We start from the raw sequence: 27,218 nt of genomic DNA on the forward strand, positions 1-27,218 counted from the left end.
CTGGGAGCTGTCAGTCAGCCAGGCCCCAGGTGGGCGAGGACTTGCAATTCAACACTGCTCTTTGCTTAGCCTTGTGACTTGGCCCAGGCTCCAGGTCTGGTGTAAAGGGAAGCACCGCCTGCCCTGGGCTCCAGTGTCACTGGGCCCAGTCTCCCAGTATCTGAGCTGGTGTTGCCTCTAAGGGACATTTCTCTCCTGACTCTGGGGGAGGAAGTTGTCGCACCCCACAGACCCAGCCATGGCAAAGCAGGACAGCACCTGCAGCACCAACTGGGAGGCAACGCAGAGCAAGAGCTCCCCGGACTCAGCGTGGTCATGGGTAAGGGCAGGCTGGGTGGCCATCTGCACACAGGGCTGCTGCTCTTTCTTCTGCCACCCTCAGCTGCCAGGTGCTGATTGGACCATGGGGTCATATGCCATGAGGGTCTTTCAGGAGCATACTACCTTTACATTTTCCAGACAAGTGACAGATAGCTCACTCCTCAGAGCTCCTGTTCTCGGGGCTGTGTGATTAGGGAGGTTAGCACTTATTCAAGAATTAAAGGCTGTTTTCTTTGCCCTAAATGGAAAATGCTTGGTGACTGCTTTGGTTCTGGGTGACTTGAGAATTCTACCTCATCAGGGAAGGAGGCAGGTGCACAGAAGTTTCTGTTCCTTCTCCATAATTTACCAGCTGTGGCTCCAATTATATACGTATGTGACATAGGCCTCTGCTGGACTGTGACGCCAGTGGCTCTCTTCAGTGCTTGTTTTAGACCTCATCAAAGATACCCAAGGAAAAGGGAGGCTGTTCAAAAGTGGTTATTTTCACTAAAATCCCCATAGCAGGAGAGGGGTTCAGTCCCCTAAGTGGCAGCAAGTATGGAGCAAAGAATGTGGACTAGAATTTGGTACCGTGCTGTTCCTCCAAAGGCCAAAGCGTTGGCACTGAGGATCATGTACCACCCCACCCCAATGGTGCCTCCTAGACACACTGTGAAGCTCTGCTCTGCTCTTGGCTACAAAAGCCTAGGGCAGCACACAGAGAGGTTCATGCGAGTATCAGAGAAGAAAGCGGCCGGGGTTCTGCATCTTGGGGAAGTAGCCTGGCTGCTGGTCCCCAAAGCACCTGTTGCCTGTCACTTTGCTTAGCTTTGCCCTCAAGGCAGCTGCTTTTCCTCAGAGGCAGGCAGCCCTGCTGAGGGGGCAGGGTGAAGCTCCGTCTACAATGCAAGGAAGGGGGCCAGTGGAGGAAGGGGACCTGGGTTCTGCCCCACTTCTTCTGCTCCCACATTTGCTTGGCCCTTGGGGCAGGTATTACCTGAATGGATCAATGTTCATAGAGGAGTGACCTTAGGACCCTCACTGACTTCCCTCTAGATGCTGAGGCCAGGAGTGGGACCCCTCCTCCCAACTGCTGTTCCCATGAATGACGCCCACATGGATTAAATAGAGCCTTTTTGTGGTTAGTCGGTATTAAAATGGCTTTGTTTGTTCCCCTCCTGGAAAGTCTGTGAAATATAGTCCACATCCTTGCCTGGCGCCAACTGAGACTTGCTCTTCTCCTGAATGTGAGCAAGGCCAGATGCCCACAGGACATGTCACATCCACTGTAGTAACTGACACTCTCCGTGGCCTTGAGACGTGGTGGGCAATACCACATCACTCTTCCCATCTGACAGCCGAACAAGGGAATGAAGCTGTGAAGCTGGGACTTGCTCACAGTCACCAGGGAGGAGTGTGTGTGAAAGATGCAGGTAGGAGCCAAGGTGCCCTGGTGCCCAGCGTGGCCTTGTCCTAAAGCTCTGGAGCATCCCTACAAGCTCCGCAACCCTAGGAAGCTGTGGCTTAATATCTGCTTTCTGCTTCCTTTTATTATTATTTTCTATGATTATAAAAGCATGTTCAATATAGAAGCTGTAGCACATACAGGAAGCTGTAAATAACATGACAAAATGTGTGTTGATCCACTGCACAGGGAGCCCAAAAGCTGTATAAACAGAGATCCTGCTTCATTATAATTAAACGACAGAAAGAATTTGAAGTTCACCTCTTGCGCCTTTTATTCCATGACTCCCTCGCCATCCTGTGTGCTTGGTAAATGCACATTGACTGAAAAAGCTCTACAACCCCAAGCTGAGTCCTCAGCAGGTCCCTGGCTGTTCTGCTGTGGCCTAGGCGGTTATGTGGGTTATGGATTGGCAGCCTTGGCTCCCTGCAAGGGAGCCTGGGCGTGGGGTCTGAGGGGTCTGGGGCACTTGTGCCAGCTTCTGGAAGGATCCGACCTGCTGTGCTGTGGGGGTGGGGGTGGGGCTGCAGAGGTCCAGCAGCAGATTTCTCCTGTGGGACCGATGCCTCCCTGGGGAAGGGACTAGTCCTTGGGGGACAAGGGAGGGCCAGGCCCAGGGTTGGGGCTTCATCAAAACAGATGCACCAGGATGAAATCTGGAAACTGAAGCAGAGCCCAGACGAGCTGACTGCAGTACAGAGAAGCTTGTGGGAGGCCATTAGGAACTGTTGAGTGGATGCGAGAGGCGGGAGCTGCAGCTGCCTTGGCCAGGGGCCAGTGTGGTTGGCTGGCTTCTGGGAAGGGTAAAAGTGGCTCAGTCATTGTGGGGCCGGGAAAAGGATAGCTGGCAGCAATGTGAGCCCTCAGCAGCACCTGCTAAGTTGGCACCACTCACCTGCAGCCTTGGCCATCGCCATTCCCAGAGACTCTGAGTTTGATCTCTGGACCACAGGTGTTTTGGGGCCCTGAGTGTGTGCAGAACCCAGTGGGGTAGGGAGGTAGGGAGGCCTGGGACTCTGCAGGAGATCAGTGAGTGGCTGCAACCAGCCAGCCACAAAGTTCCTGGAGCCCAAAGGAAAAGTGAGCACGCCTGGCAGGGCCAGGAAGACATCTCTGAGAAGCTGGTGCATGATCCAGGTCGATAGGATTTCCATAAGCACAGCAAACAGGATGGAGACTTGTAGGCTGTGGGCTGAGCTGAGCAGAGACAGTACAGAGTACTGCATGTTCCCCTCATGCTGTCTGTTCTCAGGTCAGTGGGGATCTTTTTTCTCCTTAGTTGTGACGTGCACAGTGACATTCATCTTGATCAGGCACCCAGTCTGTGACAGAGAGCAAGCAGTCACGGGTCAAATATGAGACCCAGAGTGAAGGTTAAGGTGAAGGAGCCAGAAGGCTCACAGCCCATCTGTGTCACTCACAGGTTTGACTTTCTGGAGCCTTAGTTTTCTCATCTGTAAAATGAGGCAGATTGTACCTAATGGTGTAATTCTTACAGACACTCCATCAATAGTGGCTGTCATTAATACTAGCACTCAGCCTGAACAAGATGGCCCATGTAACAGGTGGGGCTATAGATGTAATGGGGACAAGAAATCAAATCCATTAACACTTAGACATTGACCTTGGAAAGCCTGTCAGGAGGACACACATGGAACCAGGACCCTTTGTCACCTACCCTGAGTGTAGTCTTTGCCCAGACTTTCAAATGCTGGTCCCACCCCTCCCACAGGCTCCCCCAAGGCTCCTGTGAGCTCTGTTCTCTCCTTCCACTATGGCCACACCCTGCCTGCGCAGGGTGTGCCTTTCTTAGAGGCACTAAGCCTATTGTATTAGCTGGGTCTCCAGTGAGGTGACTGTTCTGGACCCCAAACCCAGCCTACCACTCCAGTCCCTATAGCGTTGGCTGGTGGGGTATGTACCCAGACTACTAAGAAGACATGTGTGCCACCTGGACTACTTTGCTCTACTGATCAGAGGTCTGGATAGAGGCTGGGAAATGCCTTCTTGGGTCCCTTTCTTCAGCAACCTTTGGGGCCCTCACCCCTGTTGGTGACCTGGCATGGAAAGAAACTCAGAGAAAGGGTCTGTCTCTTCCTAGAGCCTACGAGGCCCAAAGCACCTGGGTTGGTTGCCCACCTAGTCCAGGGAGGCCTCTCAAAAGGCTGGCACCTAAGGGCAGCTGGAGAGCACCTGCACCCAGCAGGTGTGTTGAGGGGAGGAAAGGGCAGAGAGAAACTGTAGGAAACAACCCTAGGGGCCTGGTGGGAAAGTGGAGGAGCATTTGACTTTGCTTCTCCTCCCAGCTCCAGGGCCAACCTTGACCAGAGTTGAGCTCCCCCTGGAGGCAGTACTCTGCCACTACATGCAGGAAAACCACTAACCCTCTAGTAACACAACCGGGTCTAAGGTGACTCTTACTAGTGATAAGAAGTTAAGATGAACACAAGCACAGTGGTCACCCTGGGGTGAGCAGCCAGGCAAGACCTGTCTGGAAGCTGGCAGAGCACATTCTGCATCCTGCATGGACACAGATCTTTGATCCATCTTCCTCAATCCTTCCAGGTCCAGTTCAATGTGGTGAAGGCTGGGGGCGCCTAAATTTTCTTTGCTTCACACTCATTATGTTTTTGATGTAAAGAGATTTTGTCTCCCTTTATGAAGGAGTGTAGGGGACTCTGCTTTAAAGTGATGCAGCTGTTCCTCTTCAGTCTGTGACATTCTAAGTCCTGGGCCCAGGCCAGCAGGCTAGAATTTAATAGTTCATGTCCCTTTGCTCCTGGGGAGGGAGCACAGTGTGGTAAAATCCAGGCTTTGGAGCCCAGGGGCCCTGGATCAAATTCCTGCTCTGCTACTTATGAACCAAGCCATTGCCCTGGGCTCTGCTGCTTTAGCTTCTTTGCGTCCTGGCTTCTTCATCTTTAAAATTGGGGCTAAGGTCGCCTGGCTGATGGTGCATGCCTGTAAAATCAACATTTGGGAAGCTGAGGCAAGAGATTCATGAATTCAAGACTAACCTGGGCTACATAGTAAGTCTCTGTCTCAAAAACAAAACAAACACACAACGCTAGGACTGAGCGTTTACTAGCTTACGAAGAGGGTAAATGAGATGAGGTTGATAAAGACTCTTACTGCTATTATTTTTCTCTTAGAAAGTGTTTTTTAAGAGCTTAGAAAATTTTTCTCATGAAAAAATGTACTAGAAGATGCTGTGGGGAAAAGCACCCATTAATTGAAATCCACGTAAACTGTAAAGCTTGTGAACTTTGAGCAGGTGTCACACTGGCCAGGGCTGTTCTGAGTGGCAGCCCTGGACCCCAGCTAGCTGCTGGCGCTGGAACTCCCCACATCTCCCACAGCCAAAAATAATGCTGACGTAAGCACATCTTCCCGGGGCAGCGGCTCCCTTGCCAGTATTTTCAGGAAGAACCAGAGTGAACAGATGCTGTGTGGTGCATTTGAGGGTGGGTTGTTCTGGTTTAAGGGCACAGGAATGTGTAGGCAGCCATAGTTTGGAGCATGTGTCTCCATCATGTGTGAATGAGCTAGGAGATGTCTGTGGCCACACTCCACTGGGGTCAGAGGCATTCCTTCTGTGGCTGTCACCCTGAGGGAGGACCCCTGAGCACATTCCTCACGGTGAGTGTGACTGGGATCTGTGTGTGATGATGCATCCGTACTGGTTCTTTCATCCCGTAAAGAGAACCCTTTGGTTAGCTTTCGTTTTTTTGCCCTGGCTGCTGGGGCAGAGCTGTGTTTGGTTCTCAATTGTAGGGATATCCAGAGTCTGGATTTTAGGAGTATTTTTCTCCATTGCCTCTCATCATTCTAAACCCTGTCCTATTTCTTGGCTTTTGGTCTTTTTAAAAATAATTCTGTTACTTTTTTCCCCGCTATCTTAAGCTGCTTGAAATCCCTTTTGGATTTGGTAAAATCAAATCACAACTAAAAGTTTGGAATAAAATGACCTAATGTCTTTTTAAATTCAGTATTGACAAGGAAGCAGGGTGTTATTGGACATTATGAGACTGTGACTGATGGACTCCTTGTAAATTGGTCGCAGCCAGGGGCTTAGAGAGGAGCAGAGTGTGATTCTCCTAGGCAAGGTGGCAGGATTGGGGGGGTGGGGGATGGGAGGGGCTTTGTCACCGAGGTTTGCAAGTTTGTTGTTACTAGGAGGAAGCCCTTGAGAGGAGGATGGGATTTAGGAGAAGGGGAATCTGAGAAATTGGGATGGTCTGAGCTTTAAGCTCCCATGGTTTGGCTTTGGGCATCCAGCTATGACTCTGGGGCACTGGCACCATAGTGGCAGGGTTGGCTGTGGACCACATGATCCATTGCACATGTGTGATTGCAAGTGCTCAGGCGCCCTCAGACCTGCTGGGCTCCGGACCGAGGCTGCTGGGAGATGTGGAGGAAAGGGCACTTGTTGAAATTTGCGCATCCGGAGAGGTCCTTTATGCCCATGTGCTCAGGGCCCAGGTTGTTGAACTTGACCATAGCTTCCAACACCTGCACTCTCTAACATTATAACTTCATTGCAAATGAAGATACCTGCTTCTTTATGAATGGAATAAAAATGGAGCAACTCCTGCAAATGCAGGAGTGGCAATGCTGGGCCCTTTTCACAAAGTCCCTTCTGTCAACACATCAATTCTGCCACCTCCATGCCAGCCCCTCCCCACCTCTTCATAGTCACCTTGGCTCCATGCAATGTTGTACTTTGATACTCCTGGAAAAGGCAATCTCCAGGAATCCTTACATCTTCCACCATTCTTTCTGTAGCCACGGGAAGAACAGTCCTCGACTTCAGATAGGCAGACTGGGCCTTTCTGCATGGCAGCAGCTGGGAGGACCCTGTTCCTATGCCCTATTACATTCTCCAGGCCCTGCTATCCCTCCTTTACTCTCCAAAAGTGCAGTCCCAAGTAGAAACCACCTCTGAGATCTGTGACCTGGGGTCCTGGTCCGGAAATACCCTCTAGAGGGCGCTGTCATGCCGATACCCAGGCCAGGTCACATTTGGGTAGGGACCACATCTCCTCTTTCCACCCAAGGGGTGGGGAGTATTGACAAAAGGAAAGGGAGTTAATACATAAAACATTTTCAACCAAAAATAAATGGATTTTGTTGAGCGTCTTAAGTGAATTCTCCTTAAGGAAAAGGTGATTTGAATTTCCAAGCAGTTCAATATAAAGGAGAAAGGCACTTGGCTAGTTGCTGCCTTTGCCTGATTTGACCTAGGCAGAAGTTATTAATAGCCATTTGATAGACACTTCACAGTCAAAGTGAAGCAAGATGGGCTCAAGTTTCTAGTTTTTATCCAATTAGAAATGCCCAATGGGTAAGAGGTCATCAGATGGAAAGAGAACAGTAAGTCTCCTGCACCAAATACTGGGTCTAGGAGACAAGTCATGAAATGGCAAATGCATGACTTGTTCCCTATCTTTTAATAATTCAAAGTTCTTTAAAAAAGACAAGTGTTTGGGTTTATTGTTGTTGCTGTGTACTGAGTACCCTGTAGATGCTGGGTGCCTGTCATTTTCCATAGTGTGCACACGGAGTTGCTTAGAGAGGTGACTAAACAAGACTGAGGTCTCACATCTAGCAGTGAAGCTGAAACTCCAGCAAGGGCCACCTGTGTCCAAACACCAAACACCCAGCTCTCTCTACCAGAAACACTGCTGTCCTAGTTCCCTTTAGACAGTGCTTGTAGAATTGGTCTTCTCCCAGCCTGGACCAGAGATCTGATTCTCCAACAAGGATCATCTCATGGAGATCATGAACTGACCCTTGAGCTACATGGTTCTTTTTTTTTTTGCAGTACTGGGATTTGAACTCAGGGCCTTGTACTTGCTAGGTAGGTATGCACTGCCATGCTCAGCCTCCATGCCTCTTCTTAGGGGTGATGGATGATCCCATCTTTGGAAACTTTTTGGGTGAAAGTAGACTTGGTGGTATGAGGGATCTTCAAGTGTTGATGCTGGAAGGGCCTTTGGTGGTCATCTAATCTAGCCTTCCTCTCAAAATTGGCCAGTCCCATCTCAGCTTTGAGGGATTCTTCCATCACTCAGTCTTGGATGTCAGGATCACTTACAGAGCTTCCAAATGAGAAAGTGCAATCCTGTGGGATCTGGTCCCAGGCACCTCTATTCTCTTACAAGTTCCTCGGGTGATCCCTAGTCAGGGCTGCAAAGATCGCTTAATCACTCTGGCTTACTAAGTTTTCACCAAAGGACCCCTTGGGCCTTTGCCACTTTTCACAGCGCTCCCTCTTATGTCCTATCCAGTGAGCTCTTCCTCATGCCTCAGGGCCCAAGCCATGAGATGAGTTTCTTCAGGAACTTCCTCTTCTACCTATTGAGGCCAAATGAATTCCACCTTCCTCTGGTCCTATTGCAGTTTGCACCCAGCTGTCAAAGTGCTTGCATGTATGAGTTTTGCAGGGTTTGTTTTCCCTACTCCACCGGGAACTTCCTGGGGGCAGACACTGGCTTGTGCGTGTCTCTGGTTTCAATAACACCTAACAGGATCCAGGTTAGAGAAGAGAAGGGGGGCAGTAAACACAAGAAATGCCAGACCTTGATCCTATTTGATTTAGACCCTCTGGTTCTTCCCAGTGTGGTGGGGCGGGGAGAGGGAGGGAAGGAGAGAGAGAGAGAGAGAGAGAGAGAGCGAGGGAGAAAGAGAGAGAGAGAGACTACTCTCCCTCCAAGACATGCAGAAGTGTTTGTGACCCGAGTCAGACTAGGAGTGCCCAGTGGCTTCCCCAACCTTTGTCATGAGATGGGGTGTCTTTGGGAAGACCTCAGTTCATCAGCATAGTTAAATTTTTGTCTGACTAGTGGAGGACGATGGTCTCAGGTCTTCCTCACTGTGGATCTTGTATATCTTCTAAGATGAAAGCATTGTAGGTTTTCACAGTTGCTGCTAGAGGCTATGCTTCCCCATCTAGAAGTTACACAGATGACTTTTTTGAGCCTTACCACATCTGACTTAAATGTCAGCTTGTTGCTTTAGACCTGTCAAAATCCTTTCAGATCTTGATTCTGCAGTCCAGCACACTGATTTCGTGACTTCTAAAAACACACCTGAAGGGCTGGTGGAGTGGCTTAAGTGGTAGTGCCTGCTTAGCAAGCATGAGGCCCAGAGTTCAAGCCCTAGTACCACCAAAAAAACAAAATTAAAATATGACTGACTTTCCTTCCTTTCCTGATTGTTGAATTGATCACTAACAAATAAGTTTTTCTCCCCTCTTCTGTTTTTCCTCAGCAGATTCCCTGGCTATAGACTGGATGTCTATTCTTTTAGTGGTTCTCTTTAACTTTATAAAACATACCTATATAAATATTATCTGGCCCAGTTAGAAATTATTTACTATTTCTGTATTCTGCCAAACAGGGGCGAGCCTTAGCTCATGCTGTCAACCATTGAATACACACCCATCTGTTGTCCAGAGTTTTAAGTTTTGTTTAAAAGAAAACCTAAAAAAAGCATCATTTTTCAATAAAAAACTGAATAATTAAAATGTCCAATGTCTTGTATCCTTGTCTATCTTTCTGCAGTTCCTTGTATCCTATACCTTCTTCTGGGCTTCTGTGTCTTCATGCTGTGTGCCCCATAGGAGGGCTCTTCAGAGAGGGTCTGTGAGAGGTAAATTCCTTTGTATATTTGAGAACATCTTTCTTTTGTACTTTCTTTTTCTTGAATGGTAGTTTAGCTGAGTGTAAAATTCAGTTGCTTTTTCCTGGAATTTACAAAAGACTTAGTCTTCACTGAGATGTCTGAACCCTTTGCCTCATAAGCTCTTCTGTTTTGCTACAATGTATACAGATGACTGTCTTTTATTTCTCTTTCTCTGTGCTCAGAATTCACTAACTCAGCACTCATGTCTTCTCTCAGTTCTGGAGAGTTGCAAACATCTCTTCAGAAGCTGTTTCTCTGTGGTCTCCTTGATGTTTTTTCTGGAACACTTAGGCCCAAATGTCAGACTCTCTCCATATCATTTGTGTCTCTTTGATGCTTTTTAAATTGTTTCTTTTTCACTTCAACTTGAAATTCTAGATGAATTTTCCCCTGCTATATCTCAATTCATGAATTTCCTCTTTTACTGTTTCTTGCTAGATTTTATCTAGTATATTGATATTTAAACTTTAATTTCAGTGACTTTATTTTTCATTTCCAAAATTTCTAATTGGCTTCATCTCCCAATTTTGCTATCTCTTGTTTCATTGGTTAACTTTTGTTATCTTTCTGTTTTACATTTTTTTTTCCCCCAATACTAGGGCTTGAACCAAGGGCCGGCTTGCCAGGCAAATGCTCTACCATTGGCCTACACCCCAGACCTTTTGTTTCTAGTGGTTTTTTTAGGTAGGGACTCACATTTTTTGCTCGGTCCAGCCTCTATCCTCCTACCGCTGCCTCCTTAAATAGTTGGGATTATATGCGTAGGCCACTGCACCTGGCTGTTTTATAATTTCTCTTCTTTGTGGCAGATCTTTCTTTCTTTCTTTTTTTTTGGATGGGACTGGAGTTTGAATTCAGGGCTTTAGGCTTGCAAAGCAGGTACTCTACTGCTTGAGCCACATCTCCAGTCCATTTCGCTGTGGTTATTTTAGAGGTGGGAGTCTTGAAAATTATTTGCCTATGCTACCCTCGAAACTTGATCCTATCTCAGCCTCCCAAGTAGCTAGGATTACAAGCATGAGCCTACCAGTACCCGGATTGTGGCGGTTATTTCTTAATGCATGTTTTTATGCATCCTAATTATTCATAGTTAAGATTCCTTGTCAATTTGTGGAATGAAAAGACTGGTATAAGTCTATAACTCAAATATTTATCTAGTGTGTGGTCCTTTTTAGTGTCCACTCATAAGTGGAAGGAGTATTGCTGGAGGGCTCCTTTTGAGTGAGTTTTTTAATTTGTTGGTTTTACCTCTGTTAAAAAATTTTAAATTTATACATAATATTGTGTACATTTATGGGATTATTAGAGACTGGGGAGGGCAAGAAAGGGGAGGGGAAGAGGGGGAAGAGGCTGTACAAAGGTACAATTACATAGGGTAAATAAGTTCTGGTGTTTCATGACTTAGTAGGGTGAGTACAGTTGGCAGTAATGCATTGCATATTTCAAAATAGCTGGAGCCGAGGTCCCAGATCCTTTAACACCCCTTACCCAGTGGTCTGTTTCCCAGTGTCAGGGCTGGGTGATTGAGACATACCCTCAGTCCTGCATTTTTGCCCCAGGTTCCTGGCACAGTGCAGAGGCAGCTCTTGTCAAGGCTCTGCAGAGCTCTGGTGTAGTGAAACTGGGGAAATTTCCAGTGCACGCTCTGAGCAAGACAGCACTCAGTGGGGGCCTTGCTGGGAAGCCATCACTGCCCTCCTGTTGCCTGTTGCAGCCTTAGCCCCAAGGGCAGCAGAACTGTTTAAGGAAGGGAAGCCCCTTTGAAGAACTACTTTATCTGTGCACACTCAGGTGTTCTTCCTGAGAGGCTAACCACCAGCCATGACCTGCTTGGGACCAGAGCCTCAGTTATACCAAATCTGACTTTGGTTCATGGAAATACTTGTGTTTGAGCTCACTATGTCATTTCTTTACTGACATTTGTGTTTCATCCATTTCTACACTATCTTTTGGGGGTGATTCAAAGTATGAAGTTACAACACTATCTTGATGATAAGCCACAAGCATGCTTTCTCTCTCTAGTGCCACACTGGTAAAATGTTTAAGGGAGAAGAGGGTGTACTGGTGTGACATAAAAAGCCTCCATCCAAGCTGATTTCCACATTCCTTAAGAATGGTAGTTTATAATTTCTCCTAAAATTAATAAACCAATAAAGAAATGCGCAAGTGAACTAAACAGAACTTTCTCAAAAGAAGAAATTCAAATGGCCAAAAAACACATGGAAAAATGCTCACCATCTCTAGCAATAAAGGAAATGCAAATTAAAACCACACTAAGATTCCACCTCACCCCTGTTAGAATAGCCATCATCAAAAACACCATCAACAACAGGTGTTGGCGAGGATGCGGGGAAAAAGGAACCCTCTTACACTGCTGGTGGGAATGTAAACTAGTACAACCACTCTGGAAAAAAATTTGGCGGCTCCTTAAAAAGCTAAACATTGATCTACCATATGATCCAGCAATACCACTCCTGGGGATATACCCAAAAGACTGTGACACAGGTTACTCCAGAGGCACCTGCACACCCATGTTTATTGTGGCACTATTCACAATAGCCAAGTTATGGAAACAGCCAAGATGCCCCACCACTGACGAATGGATTAAGAAAATGTGGTATTTATATACAATGGAATTTTATGCAGCCATGAAGAAGAACGAAATGTTATCATTTGCTGGTAAATGGATGGAATTGGAGAACATCATTCTGAGTGAGGTCAGCCTGGCCCAAAAGACCAAAAATCTTATGTTCTCCCTCATATGTGGACATTAGATCAAGGGCAAACACAACAAGGGGATTGGACTTTGAGCACATGATAAAAGTGAGAGCACACAAGGGAGGTGTGAGGATAGGTAAGACACCCAAAAAACTAGATAGCATTTGTTGCCCTCAATGCAGAGAAACTAATGCAGATACTTTAAAGCGACAGAGGCCAATAGGAGAAGGGGACCAGGAACTAGAGAAAAGGTTTGAGAAGAATTAATTTAGAAGGTAACACACATGCACAGGAAAGCAATTCAAGTCAACTCCCTGAATAGCCATCCTTATCTCAACTAGCAAAAACCCTTGTTCCTTCCTATTATTGCTTATACTCTCTCTTCAACAAAATTAGAAATAAGGGCAAAATAGTTTCTGCCTGGAAGTGAGGGGATGGGGGGAGAGGTAGGGGGTGGGGTGGTTAAGGGAGGGAGCGGGGGGGGGGGGGGGGAGGGGGGAGAAACGACCCAAACATTGTATGCACATATGAATAAAAAAAATGGTAGTTTAATGATTATTTCTGTAATAATATAATAGTCCAAGCTATCCATCCTACCCTCTAGGGCCTCATGAGAGATTTTATCACTGCCTCACTGGAACCATTACGTACTGCATGTGGGTATGTGTGTGTCGGTGAGTGTGCATGTATGCAATATGTTTCCAGTCTGCCAGCCTAATCTGTAAAGAAGGGAAGCACTTAAAAAAATTTGTATTAGTATATATTTGTTGTACAAAGGGGATTCATTGTGATAATTCCAAATAGGCTTATATTGTACATTGGTTAGACCCCCTCCCCACCACACTTAAAGCAATTGCAAGAGGTTTCTTTGTTCTATTTCATGTAAGTATAAGAAGTCCATCAACCATATACCCTTGCCTTAATTTCCTTTATTCACCCTCCCCCCTCAGACAAGTACCCCCCATACTGTACCTATTTTACAGTCCTGTCTTTCCTTATTGACATGTAAATTGATGTTCAAAGGGATTTCTTGAGGTATCCCTGCTGTGAGTCTACTTTACTTTGGTCAGTTCAACCCCTCCCATTGCTGTCCCTTACCCCTTCCCTGTCTTATGTCTTCTACCTTCACAGATGTTATGTTTTACAATATTGTTGATGCTCTGACATTCTCCTTTCCTTCCTTCCCTGGGTTCCACAGTATAGTTCTATTACAAAAATATTTTACATATAAGTTTGTATATGATCATGTTTGTTTTGAGTATGTGTTTATCTTTTGTATCTATCTTCCACTTATGAGAGAAAACATGTGACCTTGGTTTTTTTGAACCTGATTTACTTCACTTAACATGATGTCCTCCAGTTGCATCCATTTACCTTCAAACCATATGGTGTCATTCTTTCTTATGGATGAACGAAACTCCATTGTATATATAGATATCACATTCTCTTGATCCATTCATTTATCAGTTGTAGGGCATCTTGGTTGTTTCCATACCTTGGCTATTGTGAACAGTGCTGTAATAAACACTGGTGTACAAGTGTCTCTATTGTACTCTGATTTACATCCTTTGGATAGATGCCCAGGAGTGGTACCACTGAATCATACAGCAGTTCTGTTTTTAGCTTTTTGAGGCGTCTCCATACTGCTTTCAGTAATGGCTATACTAATTAGCATTTCCAAGGGCAAACACAACAAGGGGATTGGACTTTGAGCACATGATAAAAGCTTTAGCACTCAAGGGAGGGGTGAGGATAGGTAAGACACCTAAAAAATTAGTTAGCATTTGTTGCCCTTAACGCAGAGAAACTAAAGCAGATACCTTAAAAGCAACTGAGGCCAATAGGAAAAGGGGACCAGGAACTAGAGAAAAGGTGAGATCAAGAAGAATTAACCTAGAAGGTAACACCCACACACAGGAAATCAATGCGAGTCAACTCCCTGTATAGCTATCCTTATCTCAACCAGCAAAAACCCTTGTTCCTTCCTATTATTGCTTATACTCTCTCTACAACAAAATTAGAGATAAGGGCAAAATAGTTTCTGCTGGGTATTGAGGGGGTGGGGGGCAGAGGGAGGGGTCGGAGTGGGTGGTAAGGGAGGGGGTGGGGGCAGTGGGGGAGAAATGAACCAAGCCTTGTATGCACATATGAATAATTAAAAAAAAAATAAAAGTAAAAATAGTAATACTAAAGAAAAAAATAATAATTTGCATTTCCACCCACAGTGTATAGGGTCCTGTTTTGCCACATCCTCGCCAGCATTTGTTGTTTTGCCCTTGATTATGACTATTCTAATTGGGGCAAGATGAAGTCTTAGTGTAGTTTTGATTTGCATCTCTTTTATAGTCAGGGAAGTTGAACACTTCTTCATGTATTTCTTAGCCATTTGTACCTCTTCCTTTGAAAGTTCTCTATTTAATGCATGTGCCTATTTCTTCATCGGGGTGTTGATTCCCTGGGGGCTGTTTTTTGAGTTCCTGTAGATTCTGGATTTTAGTCCCTTACCGGATGAGTAGCTGGAAAAGATGGTAAAGACTTTCTTCAGCAGAACTGTTGACTGTGAATTCTGTTGGCTGTGGCTTTCGTACATCTTCATGTCCCTCACTTTCTAATGCTGAGAAAGACATAGGATGAAGTCTGCACAATGATACCTGTGTATTGTCAGGGAACTGGCATGTTCAAAGCAAAAAGGCATGTGCCATTATTCCCCCTGGGATTTTGGATATGTTTACATTTTTGGAAAACACCACTACTAAATTGGATGCATTTCCTTCCCTTGGCTTTGGCTCTGGTGCTTTCTGGATATGTGACTTAGGTGAGTCACTTTGCTCTTGAGGGGCCTCACCTGTAAAACGAGTTACTGTGAAGAATAACCAGTGCAATGAAGTGGTTCCCAAGCAGCAGAGTCACTGAGGGCTTTGAAAAGTCTCCATGCTCAAGCCTTATAGATTTTCATTCAGCAGATTTGAGCGGGGCCTGGGAATACACAAAGTGAGTGAGTTCTTCAGCTCATTTGGATTAAGGGAGATTGGTTTAGATCTTGTATAATGCTTGTGAAGTCCTTAGCAAGCAGTGCATAGAATAAGCACCTACAAATGCCTCCGCCTCCCTCCCCCGCTCTCCTGTGTCTTCTCTGCTTCCCTCTGAACCACAGGACAGAACTCACTCAAATTGCTCTTCTATGAATGTTTTCCTTTGATAAAAGTGATTAGCGAAGCCAGGTGCAGTGGCTCATGCCTGTAATCCTAGCTACTTGGGAGGCTGAGATTGGGAGAACCACAGTTCAAGGCCATCTTGGGCAAATAGTTTATGAGACTCCAGCTCCAAAATAACCAGAGCAAAATGAACTGGAGGTCTCAAGCAGTAGAGTGCCTGCTTTGCAAGTGCAAAGCCCTGAGTTCAAACCCCAGGCCCATGAAAAAAATGAAAAGAAAAAAGTGATCAGAGAACTGGGCAATGCTTAACTCAAAGCATTCATTTAAGTTCCACCCCGTTTATTGGGCTTATAATCTGTGCCCTTATTATATCCTAGGCTACAGAAAGAAATAGGATTCTGGCCTCGCCCCTGAGGTCTTGAACATATATCACAGCCCGTGAAATTAAGGCACTGAGACCAGCTGAAGTCGAGGAGAAATAATGGTTTTGGGGCAGGGGCCAACCATCTCCATACACCAGAGACTTTTTTCTCTGGATGGTGGAAGCTTTGAGGTTGTGCTCATTGTGCACAGGAGGTGGCGCTAGAGTAAGCTAGTCATTGTCCCAAAGGGCTGGGCATCAGAATCACCTGAGCAAAGTCGGTTTTGTTCTTTTTTTCAAGACTCTGATTCCCAGATGCAATTCCTAAAGAATCAAAATTTCCAGCATTGAGCTTTGGACGTGCTTAACAATTTGCCCACATGGTTGTGATGTGCCACCAGGTTGGATACATCAGTGAGATTCTAGAATCATCGCTGTGATCCTGGCACTACGCTGAACCATAGTCAGCAAGCTCAGCTGCTGTCGGAATGTAGAGCCCTGCACTGTTCCAAGTGAGGTCTTTAGCCTAGCACCCATGCAGCATCCTCTCGAAACTAACTAGAACTAACTAACTGGAAATGTCCCCCACCCCAGACTTGCTGACCAAGAACCACATCTAACCAAGAGCTCCTGGTGGTTCCCAGGTGAAGTTAGGTGTAAGAGGTCACCTAGCACAGAGTCTGCCTGGAATGGGAGCTCCCTGAGCACAGTGAGTTTTATCCTTTCCTCCTCCTAGCCTAGTTTCCTCAGCTACAATGGGGGATGACAGCAATCTTCACCATAGCTCCTTCTCAAGTTTGTTGGGGGGCTAATGCCTGACTTCTACATTAGATTGTGAATTCTTGGAGGTAAGGAATATATATATATATGTATGTATGTGTACATATATGTGTATATATATATATGCATATGTGTGTATTTCTATATATACATATGTATGCATTCCTTATCTTTATAGATATATAAATATATATATATAAATTTCTGCTTCTCCAGTGCTTAGCATTGAATGAATTAGTCATTTTTGGCACAGAATTATAGAACTCTTGAGACAGAGAAGACGGTGGGCTTTGTAGAACAAACCACTCAGTGGATGGATGAAGTAATTAAGGTGAGGTTAAGCGACATGGTCAGACACTCTGTTATTGTCACATGATTCCATCCGAGAAGTTCATGTGAGGGTTCAGGCTGTGAGGACCCCCCTCTCTCCAAGAGTCCTGTTGGTTCTTCAGAGCTCAGCTTGGCTACCTTCATGAAGCTCCTCCCACCCCTTTGTCCACAGCTACCTCTGGACCTCTGAACTTCTGCAGCTCAATAGCATGGTGGCACTGTGGCTCCCAGGTACCCATGAATCCTGGGCTGGCTTCCTTCTCTCTCCAGCCTTATTGTTTTGAGACACAGCTTGTACCAAACTCTTAGAAGATACGACCGTGTTTCTTTATACTCCTCTCTGCCTTCCAGACTGAGCATACAATGGGCACAGATAAATTTTTGAATATCTGTGATTTAAAAAAATTTTATAAATTCTTTCACATGTACAGAAGGCAGGGAGAATAATAAGATGAACACTTGAGTCCCTGCTCTACCTTAAGAAATGAAGAATATGGACTGGAGGAGTGGCTCGAGTGGTTGAGTGCTTGTCTAGCAAGTATGAAGCCCTGAGTTCAAACCCCAGTACTGACAAAAAAAAAGTAGAAAAAAGAAATGAAGAATATTAATACAGTGAGTCTCAGTGATAGTCTGTCATCTGGGACACGTGGGACTTACTTCTTTGTGGCTCCTGCCCATAAAATAAGGAAGTTAAAACTGAGGTCCGAGGCAATTACGAGGCTGTGATTCAGCCAGTTCAAGATCAGTCACTACTGGACTACTTTATATCAGTGCTCTGCTGGAGCCTTGGTGTACACAGTAAGCAAAGCTGACCAGGTCCACACAGGTCAGAAATAAAATCCTTTGATCGTGGAGTTCCCATTCTGGATGGTCCAGAACAGCAAATACAACAATATGTAGATTGCATGACATGCTGGAGGCTGAAAAATGCAGTAGAAAAAGATGAAACTGGTACAAGAGGCAGGGATTCTGGTGGGAGGGTAGACTGGTCAGGGTGGTGTCACTGAGAAGGTGACACCTGAGCAAAGATTTGTAAGGGATGAGAGAGTTGGCATTGGGATTGGGGAAAAGGTGCTTCCTGTAGAGCACTAGCCAGTACAAAGTCCCCTAAAGGTGGGGCATTTGAGGAGTGTCAGGGAGACCAGCATGGCTTCAGTGGAGGACAAGGGGAAGCATGAGAAGTAAGTTAGAGACCTGGGAGGGGCCTACGGGGTCTTTGTGAGGACTCGGGCTTTTCCTTTGAACCCTGCCTGCAGTGTTTGAGCTAAGCAGTGATCCTTTCTGACTTTGTTGGCTTCAGTATGGAAAGCAGTTTGTAAGGACAGGAAAAATAAGAGGCTGGTGAGGTAAACAGGAAGGGAGATCAGAGAGGCTTGGACTAGGGTGAGAAGTCTGCAGGCAGACTTTGGGGGATGTTTGAAGACTGTGTCATCAGGATTTCTGATGAGTTGGATGTTGGGTGTGAGAGAAGGAGACAACTCAAGGATGCTCCAAGATTTTTGGTCTGGGTGCCTAGAAGGACGTAGTTACCATCCACCAAGATGAGGGGAGGTTGCGTGTAGAATCTTCAACTTCACACTTAGTGGAGGCTTGGACTTTCTAAGTTTGAGAAATCCACTAGATTTTAAAAATGAAGAAGTAGAGTAAGTAGCTGGGTATCTAAATCTGGAGTTTGGAGAGAGATCGGAGCTGGAAATGCACATTTGGGAGTCAGAGCAGCACAAGGATGGTATTAAAAACCATGAGATAGCTGGACACACCTGTAGTCCCAGCTACTCTAAGGTTAAGGCAGGAAGATTGTGAGTTCGAGGCCAGCCTGGGTTACATAGTGAGACCCTATAAATTAAACAAACAAACAAAAGCCACGAGAGGGTAAGAGGTCACCTGTGGAGTTCAAGTAGGTCAAGAAAAGGAACCAAGACTTATCCCTGGAACCCAGGGAAGCCTACAGAGATGAGAACCATTATTTTAGTAGATGGAAAAGTCAAGAGAATTTGGTATCCTGGAAGTCAGAGGAGGAAAGTGTTTCAAAGAAAGTGAGAAATCATGTCAAATGTTAATGGACACAAAAGCAAGATGAGGGCTGAGAAATGTCTTCTGGAGTTATTGACAGAGATGCCCTTGGTGACTTTGAGGAGGACAGTTCTATAAAGCGGGCAAGGGAGCAGTGCAGAAGCCTGACTGGGATGCTTTTCCTTGTGATCGATCCAGGAGTGATGGGAAATGAGTAATAGGTTACAAGAGGGGACAGTTGCTGGAATGAAGTCGCTGAGTCCGCAAAGGGTGGGGTTGGCTTTAGATAGAAGCACCAATAATTCTTTTTCAGGGACAGACAGGAAGGCAGATGACGAAGGACACATAGATATGCCATGGAAATCCATGGACCTTCTCTTTAGGTTGCTTCGCTTTTCATACTAAGGGAGAGTAAAGACGGGGAGGAGGAGGCGAAGTCTGGAGATAGGTGCTTAGTGGGTAGAGTGCATGGGGAGACTCCATGTGCCGGCTGGTCTGTATCGATGGCCACTTACGGTTAGTGGCTATGAGTCTGAGACAAGCCCAGCATGTCTGTGTGTTTTTCTTGGCCGTGTTCACTATACAGATGCAAGTGAGGAGACAAGATGGCTTTAACCCTCTTCTCCTGCAAGGTCATCACATCACAGTGAAAGCAACAGGCTGGGAGTGTATGGAGCAGAGAGATTAGGGTTCTAATTTTCAACAAGGGAAGGAGGAAATCTAGGACACCAAGAGGGTGCAGGGTAGTGAGAATTTGAGGGACAATGACCTGGAGATCTGTGAGCCTCCGACAATGCTGGCACTTGCTTAAATCTTGCTTACGTTCCTCTCTGATGTTGGAACTGGCTCCCGAGTCTTGAATGGGATCTGATGGGGAGAAAATCCTCCAAGGGTGTTGTCAGACTTAGAAATTGACTGAGAAGGCTGAGCTGTGGTTGGAGTGGTCCCTGAAGCCACCCCAAGACCCAGAGTCCTTCTGCTTCTCACACGGATCAGAAGTCATCAGCATGTGAAGAAAGCCATGTTTTAGCAAGAATATGGTTGACATAGGCAGGTGACCCTCTCTTGCCCCTTCCCTTGCTCTCTCTGCCCTCATCTTCTTCCTCCTCACCTCATTTCATCTGGTTAACAGCCCCACCCATGGTTTCCATATCTTATTTCACTGGATGCTGGTGTCATCTCTGGGAGTAATGTTTAGCCCTTTCTTACTGCTGAGGAATCACAGGCATGGGTGCTATAGGCTCACTGATGGGCTCACGGAGAGTTTGTGACACCATTTTCTAGCCAATGACTCTTAGGTTTTGACTCAGATCAAGAGTGTTATGCATCTTTGGTTGGTTGGGAAAGACACATGGTGGTTGAAGGTACTTAAAATTGTCTCCAAGTTCAGAAGAACCTTGGGCAGAGTGTGTGCTGACCAGCCTCTGCCCTCTAGAGCAGTGTCTGGTCTTCTTGGGATTGAGTGCCAGGGTAGAGACAGAGCTGGCCTTGGGAACAGTCACCTGGATTGGTGCAGGTCTGGAGGTGTGGGAAAGAAAATACATGGAGAATTTCTGTCACGTCTGTGAGAGCAAGAAGCAGTGGTTTTTAAAGCGCTTCGTCTTTTAAAAAAAGTTTACTCTTTGTTAATCCCTACTAAATGTGTTAAGCAGCTTGTATGAGGTTCTAGGCTATGTCAAAACCCAAATTTCAATAAATTGAGTTTAATGATTGAATTGGCTTTTAGAAGTGGTTCACCGGGCTGGTGGAGTGACTCAAGTGGTAGAGCCCCTGCCTAGCAAGTGTTCAAACCCCAGTACTGCAAAAAAAAAAAAAAAAAAAAAAAAAAACAGTAGAAGTAATTCATTATTTGGGCAGCATCCCTTCTGTGAAATAGAAAAGGCTTTACCAGGTGTAGTAGAATAGTGGGTTTTGTAGGTGTGTAGTTAGCTTCAACAGGAAAAAGGAACCAGCATGACACAAAAGCAGGTTGGTCAATGTCAGGCTACTTCCGGCCACTTTCCTTGTCCTAGTTAAAGCAGAAGGGAGTTTTCATGCTGCCATCTCAGCTTATTAGATTCTTTTAGATGTGACTCATATTTCCTTTTCTTTCTTTTTGGAAAGCTGGACTATTTGGAGATTTAGCTATCATCTCTCTCCTGATTCCTTGGAAGGTCAAATCCTAAAACAAATGGCTTAGGTTCTGGTTTGGTGAAGTGAAAGCTTAACATAAGTGATTCCATTTTGGATTTGTCTGTTGGGGCCTAACGCCCAAATCGATGGCCTCCTGTAGATTTTAGCTAACACTATAAATGTGGTCTGAATTTTAATGTTTCAATTAATTATGTTTTCTGTCTCGTCTTCCCTGTCAGAATGCTCCTTTCCCCACTCTGAGGTCTGTGGTGACCTCAGTCACCCCACAGCAAATCAGCAAAGGATGGAGCACAACTGAGATCTGGACCCCTGCTTCCCACGCATGGCTGGGGGTAGGAGTGCTAGTGAAATTTGGGGTAAATTGAACTTGGGGTGAGCCACACATTGCGTTATGAAGGATTCCATTCTGAGAAGTGTGTTGCTGGGTGGTTGTGGTGTTGTGTGAACATCATCGAGGGCACTTACACAAACCAGGGTGGGGTAGGCACAGACTCTGCACCTGGGCTGTCTGGTCAAACCTGGGAGAAGCAGGAACCGAAGGCCAACTCTACCTTCCTCCTTGGCACCCTTCTGCTCTGCAGTCACCCACGACCCCTTCCTGCTCTGCAATTTGACCCCTCAGGTGCCCTACCCTACCAGGAGCCATCTTCCCCTTACTTCCGGCCTTGAAGATTCCTATTCACCTTCACAACGGTGTTCAGGTGTCTTCCTGCAGGCTGGAGCAGTGGCTCTCCACTTTGGTCCTCTTTTGGCATGGTTCTCTGGGTCAGCATGTGACAATTCAGGGGTTCCTGCCTTGTCTCTGGGTCCCCAGCTTCTGGGCCAGGGAAGGTATTTGTACCCATGCATGGGAGTGGCCTCTGGTGAGAGCAGACATGTAGAGATACAGCTCATAGTCTGAGAAGGATGCATGCGCCCCTGTCTGGGGGGTCTAGGCTTGGTTCTGCTTTGTTTCTAAGAGGACCAGTGGTTCTACCCGGCAGCTCTGGAATTGGAAACCTTGCGGTTGCCCACAGCCAGCCTCTCAGATATTTCTAGAAAGAACTGCACGTTCAAGATGACTTAATGGGCTGCCCAGCTCCTGTATTTGTGGTAGCCCTGAGCCCTCTTTGTCCTGCAGGCTGGAGCAGTGGCTCCTGGTGGCCTGTAGCAAGACAGGAGCAAGATGGGGCCCTCAGGCCACCGCAGGGCTCAACAGGAGTGGGTGTGGCTCTGGCCTCTCCAGATCTGGGGCTGGCAGCTGGAAGCCTGCTCTAGTCAGCCTCACTCCCTTCCCAGCACAGGGTGCTCAGTGTCTGCCGAGCCTCAGTGACCTATCTATCCTTCCCTTGCTTGCCAGTGGTGGTGGCCTGGGGACAGTGAAAAGATGCATGTTTCTGGGCACGAAGAGTGGAGAAGTAAGTGGTAGGTGGGCTTTGCAGCCACTGAAAACCTAAATCACAGGAAATTAGCCCTGTGACTACCTGTGGGCACAGGCAGTGCATGGGTACCAAGACCCCTTCCTGGTGCCCCTCCCTCCCTGTTCCAGCTCCCTCCTTTCCAGCTCACCAGGCCAGGGGACAAGCTCTACCTTGTCTTACCCAGAGGCAAGTGTGCTCAGAAATGGCTCTCCTAAGAGGCAGCCCTCAGGGGAAGGAGAGGATAGATCCATTGTCATCTGCCTGGGCTTTGGGGACTTCCCAACCTGGAGGGGCCAGTGGTGGCATGGACTCTCCTCGGTGCAGAGCTGTGTTGTCATGTTCTCCTGGGCCACAGGTCATTTTTTTTGGTCTACCCCACCCTCCACCCCCAGGTCCTGAATGTACTGGGTCGAAGGCATCTTTAACCTCTGTCCTCATGTGGTGTCTTGGCAAGTCCTGAGTTCAGTTGCACAGCCTTTTGCCTGTTGCCAGCCTCCCCTGGCCAGGGCCCAGCTGACCACAGGCAACCTCATGCCTGACAGCGTCACTGTGGTGATCTTGGGAGACCAAAGGCTTTTGTAGGAGGGACTGGACGTTCCTGAGGTCAGGGGCTTTCTCAGAGTTCTTTATTTACAGCCCCTCCCCAGGACTGGGATTGCTGCGACTGACCCCACACCACCCACCTTTTCTGAGAAATGTAGGAACAACAGCCCAGCACCACACGTCTGCAATGCTGACAGAAACAGTGAGTTCTTCACCTCTGGGTTGCTGTCTACACAGAGAAACTCACCTGCCAGTGAACGATGGCCTAGGGCCATGTTCTCACAGGCAGGGCTCATCAGTGACCCAATGCTTTGAAGCCACACTGTGACCATTGACGGAGTTCCTTTGTCCCTGGCTGCGAAGTACACTATGCTCTTTAGTGGGATTCTGTGCTGGGCGGTGCAGGCTGGTCTACACAAACAGAACATCATGAGTACTAGGATCCTGCTCCGTTGTAATCTGGGATTTTGGACAAGGTCAAGGCTTTGTACATTTTATGAACAAGTTTGTCATGAGACTTAGAGTACAAATGGTGGACGTCAGCTGCCACTCTGGGTGGGCCAGCCATGTGTCACTGGCTGTAACTCCGTCTTGCCCAGGTTTATGTTCTTTGTGCTGTAAATCCCTAACAAGTCCTTGGGTAGTTTTGAACCCTGATTTGCATGCACAATGTTGCGTTATTTGTACCTCTTTGCTAAAATAAATCCACATAAAGACTTTTCTAGGTAACCCTTTCTTACAGAAGACAAGTCATTATAGGCAGCTTATAAATTGGCTTCAGGTCTGCTTGGTGCAAATTAATGTAGTTGATTTAATGGATTGTATGGTTTCCAGTCCTTCTGGAAAGTTCCAGGGTTCAGCCCACCCCTCAGACAGGACCAGTGCCATATTGGTAAGGGTATATGGAGTCCCTGGTGTGTGTGGAAGAAAGATGGCAGCCTGGGGAGGAAACAGAAGCCAAATCTTATGCCCCTTCCTGATGCAACAAAGTCACGAGAGGTTCTTTCCTCCCTCTTTCTCTCCCCCCACTTCTACCTCCCCTTCCTCCTCATCCTTGGAACAGCAACACCTGGGAAAATGCAGCTCCTCAGATCAGTTCCACTCAGTGTTGAGAAGGCTTTATGTGCCTTCTGGCTACATGTCCTTATGTCACCACTCCTTCTGTTCTTCCACAGTAACTGTGGCATGTGCTTAGCTCTAAAGAATAAGAATGAAGCCAGGGGCTGCCCAGGGGGAGCTCCCTGTCTAATGGGGGATAGACAGGCAAAGGCACTGTGAGCCAGGGGCAATGAAAATGATTGTGCCCACCTGCAGGAGCTGTGTTAGATGGCACAAAATAACAAAGAAGACCAGCTGGACTAAGGGGATGAGTGCCATGTCAGCTGTGTGACCTTGGGAAAATTACTCAACCTTTCTGAAGCTCAGTTTCTGCAATAAAAAATATGACTGTTGCAAAGCATGGTGGTTCATGCCTGTAATCTCAGTACTAAGGAGGGTAAGGAAGGTCAGCCTGGGCTACACAGTTAGACCCTGTCTCAAAAAAACAAAACAAATAAACAAAAAACATGACAGTAATAGTGACAATGCTTAAAGAACTGAATGAGTTGCATTGGAAGACACCTGGTACAGCCCTTGGTAATGATAGTTGTGTGCACCTGTGATTGTTATTCTAGGGTGAGGAAGCTGCATGTCTGGTCATCTGTCTGCTCAGTGCACAGTTTGTAGTAAGTCCGTGTAAGTGCAGTCCAATGGCCTTTGGTGGCCACCCATGTGTCAGGTGTGCCTTGGGTGCTGGCAGCCAAGTCTTCTGTAGTTCAAGAACAAACTCTTGCTCAAGTGTAGTCTGCCTGGCTGAAGACACATCTCAAAATCCCAGAACCCCAGCTCATTTGGCCGGACAACTTCTCATCCTGATGGCTGTTCATTGCTCTCTGCCCACGGGCCATTGTAGCAGCCTCTGCATGGCCTCCCTGCCCCTCAGGAGGTCACATGATCCAGAAGGAAGAGTGAGGGCTATGGGGTTGGACAACCCTGGGTTCTGTCTGCTCTGGGCCACTTCCACAGTGTTTGACCTTGAGCAGCACACAAAGATGCTTTGAGCCTCAGCTTACTGAACGACTTCATGGGGATGGACAGAGACTGGAGAAAGACATATGGACACAAGCCCACTTATGATTGGGCCCTTGCTTCTCAGTGGTGGCTACTGTGAACTGCAACTCTCGCCCTTCCCAGCACCGTTCCCGTGTGCCTGGCCTCCCAGGTGGCTCCTCTGTGACCATGGCCTGCATCACACTGTGCTATCCTGGACAAAACACGTCAGCAGTGTCCTGATCTTCCTCCATTCTTACCTCCTCTTTCTCTGCAGCCTCCCTCCCTGACCAGCTCCCTGTGTGCCCTTGTTCCAGCATCCTTGCTGCTTGGGAAGCCAAGACCTTCCTGTCTCCCTGAGGCTCACATCTTGGCTCTTCCTTGCCATAGTCCCCTGGTTTGTCTGGCCAATCCTGTCCCAGCTGTCCTGGCATGTCCTCCCTCAGCCCTCCCCACATTTCTCCAGAAGATTCTCTTTGTTTGGCCCTTCATGGCAGCATGAATCACCTTGGATTACACATATTAGTTTCTGAACATTTTTCCTGTTCAGCCATGCGGGATCATGTCACTGTCCTCTTTTTGACTGCCCCAGCAATGACCTCAGTACTTAGCAGGGCATGGCACACAGTAGATGCCCAATGTCTGTGTGGCTGGACCTGACTAATCCAGACCCCCTTTGTCTCTCTGTTCTGAACTTCATCAAGTCCTCAGGATTATCCCCAGCACCTGGCCTGGATGACACACATGGAGGACTCTCCCATGAGTGATTGCTGCCTCATCCTGTATCTGTTTAGCTGTGCAGTAATAGTGACAATATCTGAGAATGCAAGACAATGTTTGTTGACAGTGTTGTACTAGTTTCTGCATTAAGTTCCTTAGCTTCATTCTCACTTAATACCCTTAAAGCACTATATCTTCACCCCCATTTTACAGATGGAAACCCTGGAACACAGTAATATTAAAGAATTCGGTCAAGGTCACACAGAGAGGGTGTGATGTTCTAGGATTTGAGCTCAGTCGCCAGAACCTAGAGCCGGTATTTCAAACTACAGAAGAGGCTTGAATCACTTGGTGTATTTGGGGCTGGTGTGTCCTTTCCAACTGGTGGCGGTCTTTTTGGCTTGCTCAGTGACTGTGATAAGGCTCTCCCTGAACTATTGGTGCGACCCTGGGAATAGCACCATGCCAATGTTATCTTGGTTGTCTCTGCTGGGCTCTACCTCCTAGTCTGTGGTGCCAGGATGCCACGGGGTTTAAGGGTACACAGAATTTGCTTTAACTGGATGTAGACGTGCAGACGGGAGATGACTGCCACAAAGATGAGAGTTTATGAAGCCCTCAGATCAGAGGCTTGGCATGTCTGGTGGGCACATGGGCAGTTCATAGGTAGGGATTGTTCAAGAGGTAGAGCGAACCGGGCACTGGCAGCTCACACCTGTTATCCTAGCTACGCAGGAGGCAGTGATCAGGAGGATCACGGTTCCAAGTCAGCCTAGGCAAATAGATCATGAGATCCTATCTTGGAAAAAAAAGGCAAAACCGGTCTGGTGGAGTGGCTCAAGTGGTAGAATGCCTGCCTAGCAAGTGTGAGGCCCTGAGTTCAAACCCCAGTACCACTAAGAAAACCCCCAAAACCAAAAACAAAGGGGTGGAGAGAGTGAGAGGAGTTGTGTAGACGATGGTTAGGCAGGACAAACAGGTGTAGGACTGGCTAGCCTGAAGAGTCGTCTCTGGGCCACAGGAAGTGCCCCTCTTGTGATACCTGGCCCTGGAGTAGAGAGAGAAAAGGAGGTGGCCCGGGGTGTGAGATCCCAGGAGAGGATGTGGTTGGGGACTGGGCTCTGAATTGGTTGGCTCACGTGTGACAGGCTCTTTAGGCTCAGCAAGGCTGGGAGTATCAAGAAGACTTTGTTAATATACTGATAACTTGAACGCTGGAGAACGACAAACCTTGACTTCCTTGGCAAGGCCTGGCTAGGAAGGAGTTCACACATGTCCAAGGGACTTTTGCAGTAAGGACCATACAAGGAGTGCATGGAATGCTGGTGGAGAGGCCGGAGACAGTCTTGGCCTCCATTCCTTCTCTCTCTGTCTCTCCATTTCTCTCTGTCCTGGTCTCACTTTTTGTCTCTATCTCTGTCTCTCTATCCTCATCTCTGTCTGTCTCTCATCGCTCTGGCACAAATATCTACACTTGTTTGTCATTCATTTTTACTTCCCTTCTCTCTGACCCACCGGGGAAA

The 27,218-nt window shown here is 47.0% G+C and overlaps 1 protein-coding gene and 1 long non-coding RNA gene across 6 annotated transcripts in view; one reads left to right on the forward strand and one right to left on the reverse strand.

The window, feature by feature from the left end:
• The first annotated feature begins 132 nt into the window (after positions 1 to 132).
• Lpin1 (lipin 1) overlaps positions 133 to 27,218 on the forward strand; it is a 123,092-nt gene continuing 96,006 nt past the window's right edge. For 3 of the 5 annotated variants that reach the window (XM_074049191.1, XM_074049192.1, XM_074049194.1), the window contains exon 1: positions 5,227 to 5,407. In XM_074049191.1, coding sequence (XP_073905292.1) covers positions 5,321 to 5,407 — 87 coding nt within the window. In that variant the 5' untranslated portion in view covers positions 5,227 to 5,320. Of the gene's footprint in view, positions 320 to 5,226; positions 5,408 to 27,218 lie in introns of those variants that run through there. The other 2 variants (XM_074049193.1, XM_074049195.1) reach the window with 1 other exon arrangement.
• On the reverse strand, positions 2,018 to 6,799 carry LOC141414760 (uncharacterized). The gene is made up of 2 exons (XR_012439599.1): positions 6,468 to 6,799; positions 2,018 to 4,729 (listed from the first exon to the last, which is right to left on the reverse strand). It is a non-coding gene; the product is annotated as an uncharacterized lncRNA (long non-coding RNA).

Source organism: Castor canadensis, chromosome 12 (assembly GCF_047511655.1).
Source record: "Castor canadensis chromosome 12, mCasCan1.hap1v2, whole genome shotgun sequence".
NCBI classification, from domain to species: Eukaryota; Metazoa; Chordata; class Mammalia; order Rodentia; family Castoridae; genus Castor; species Castor canadensis.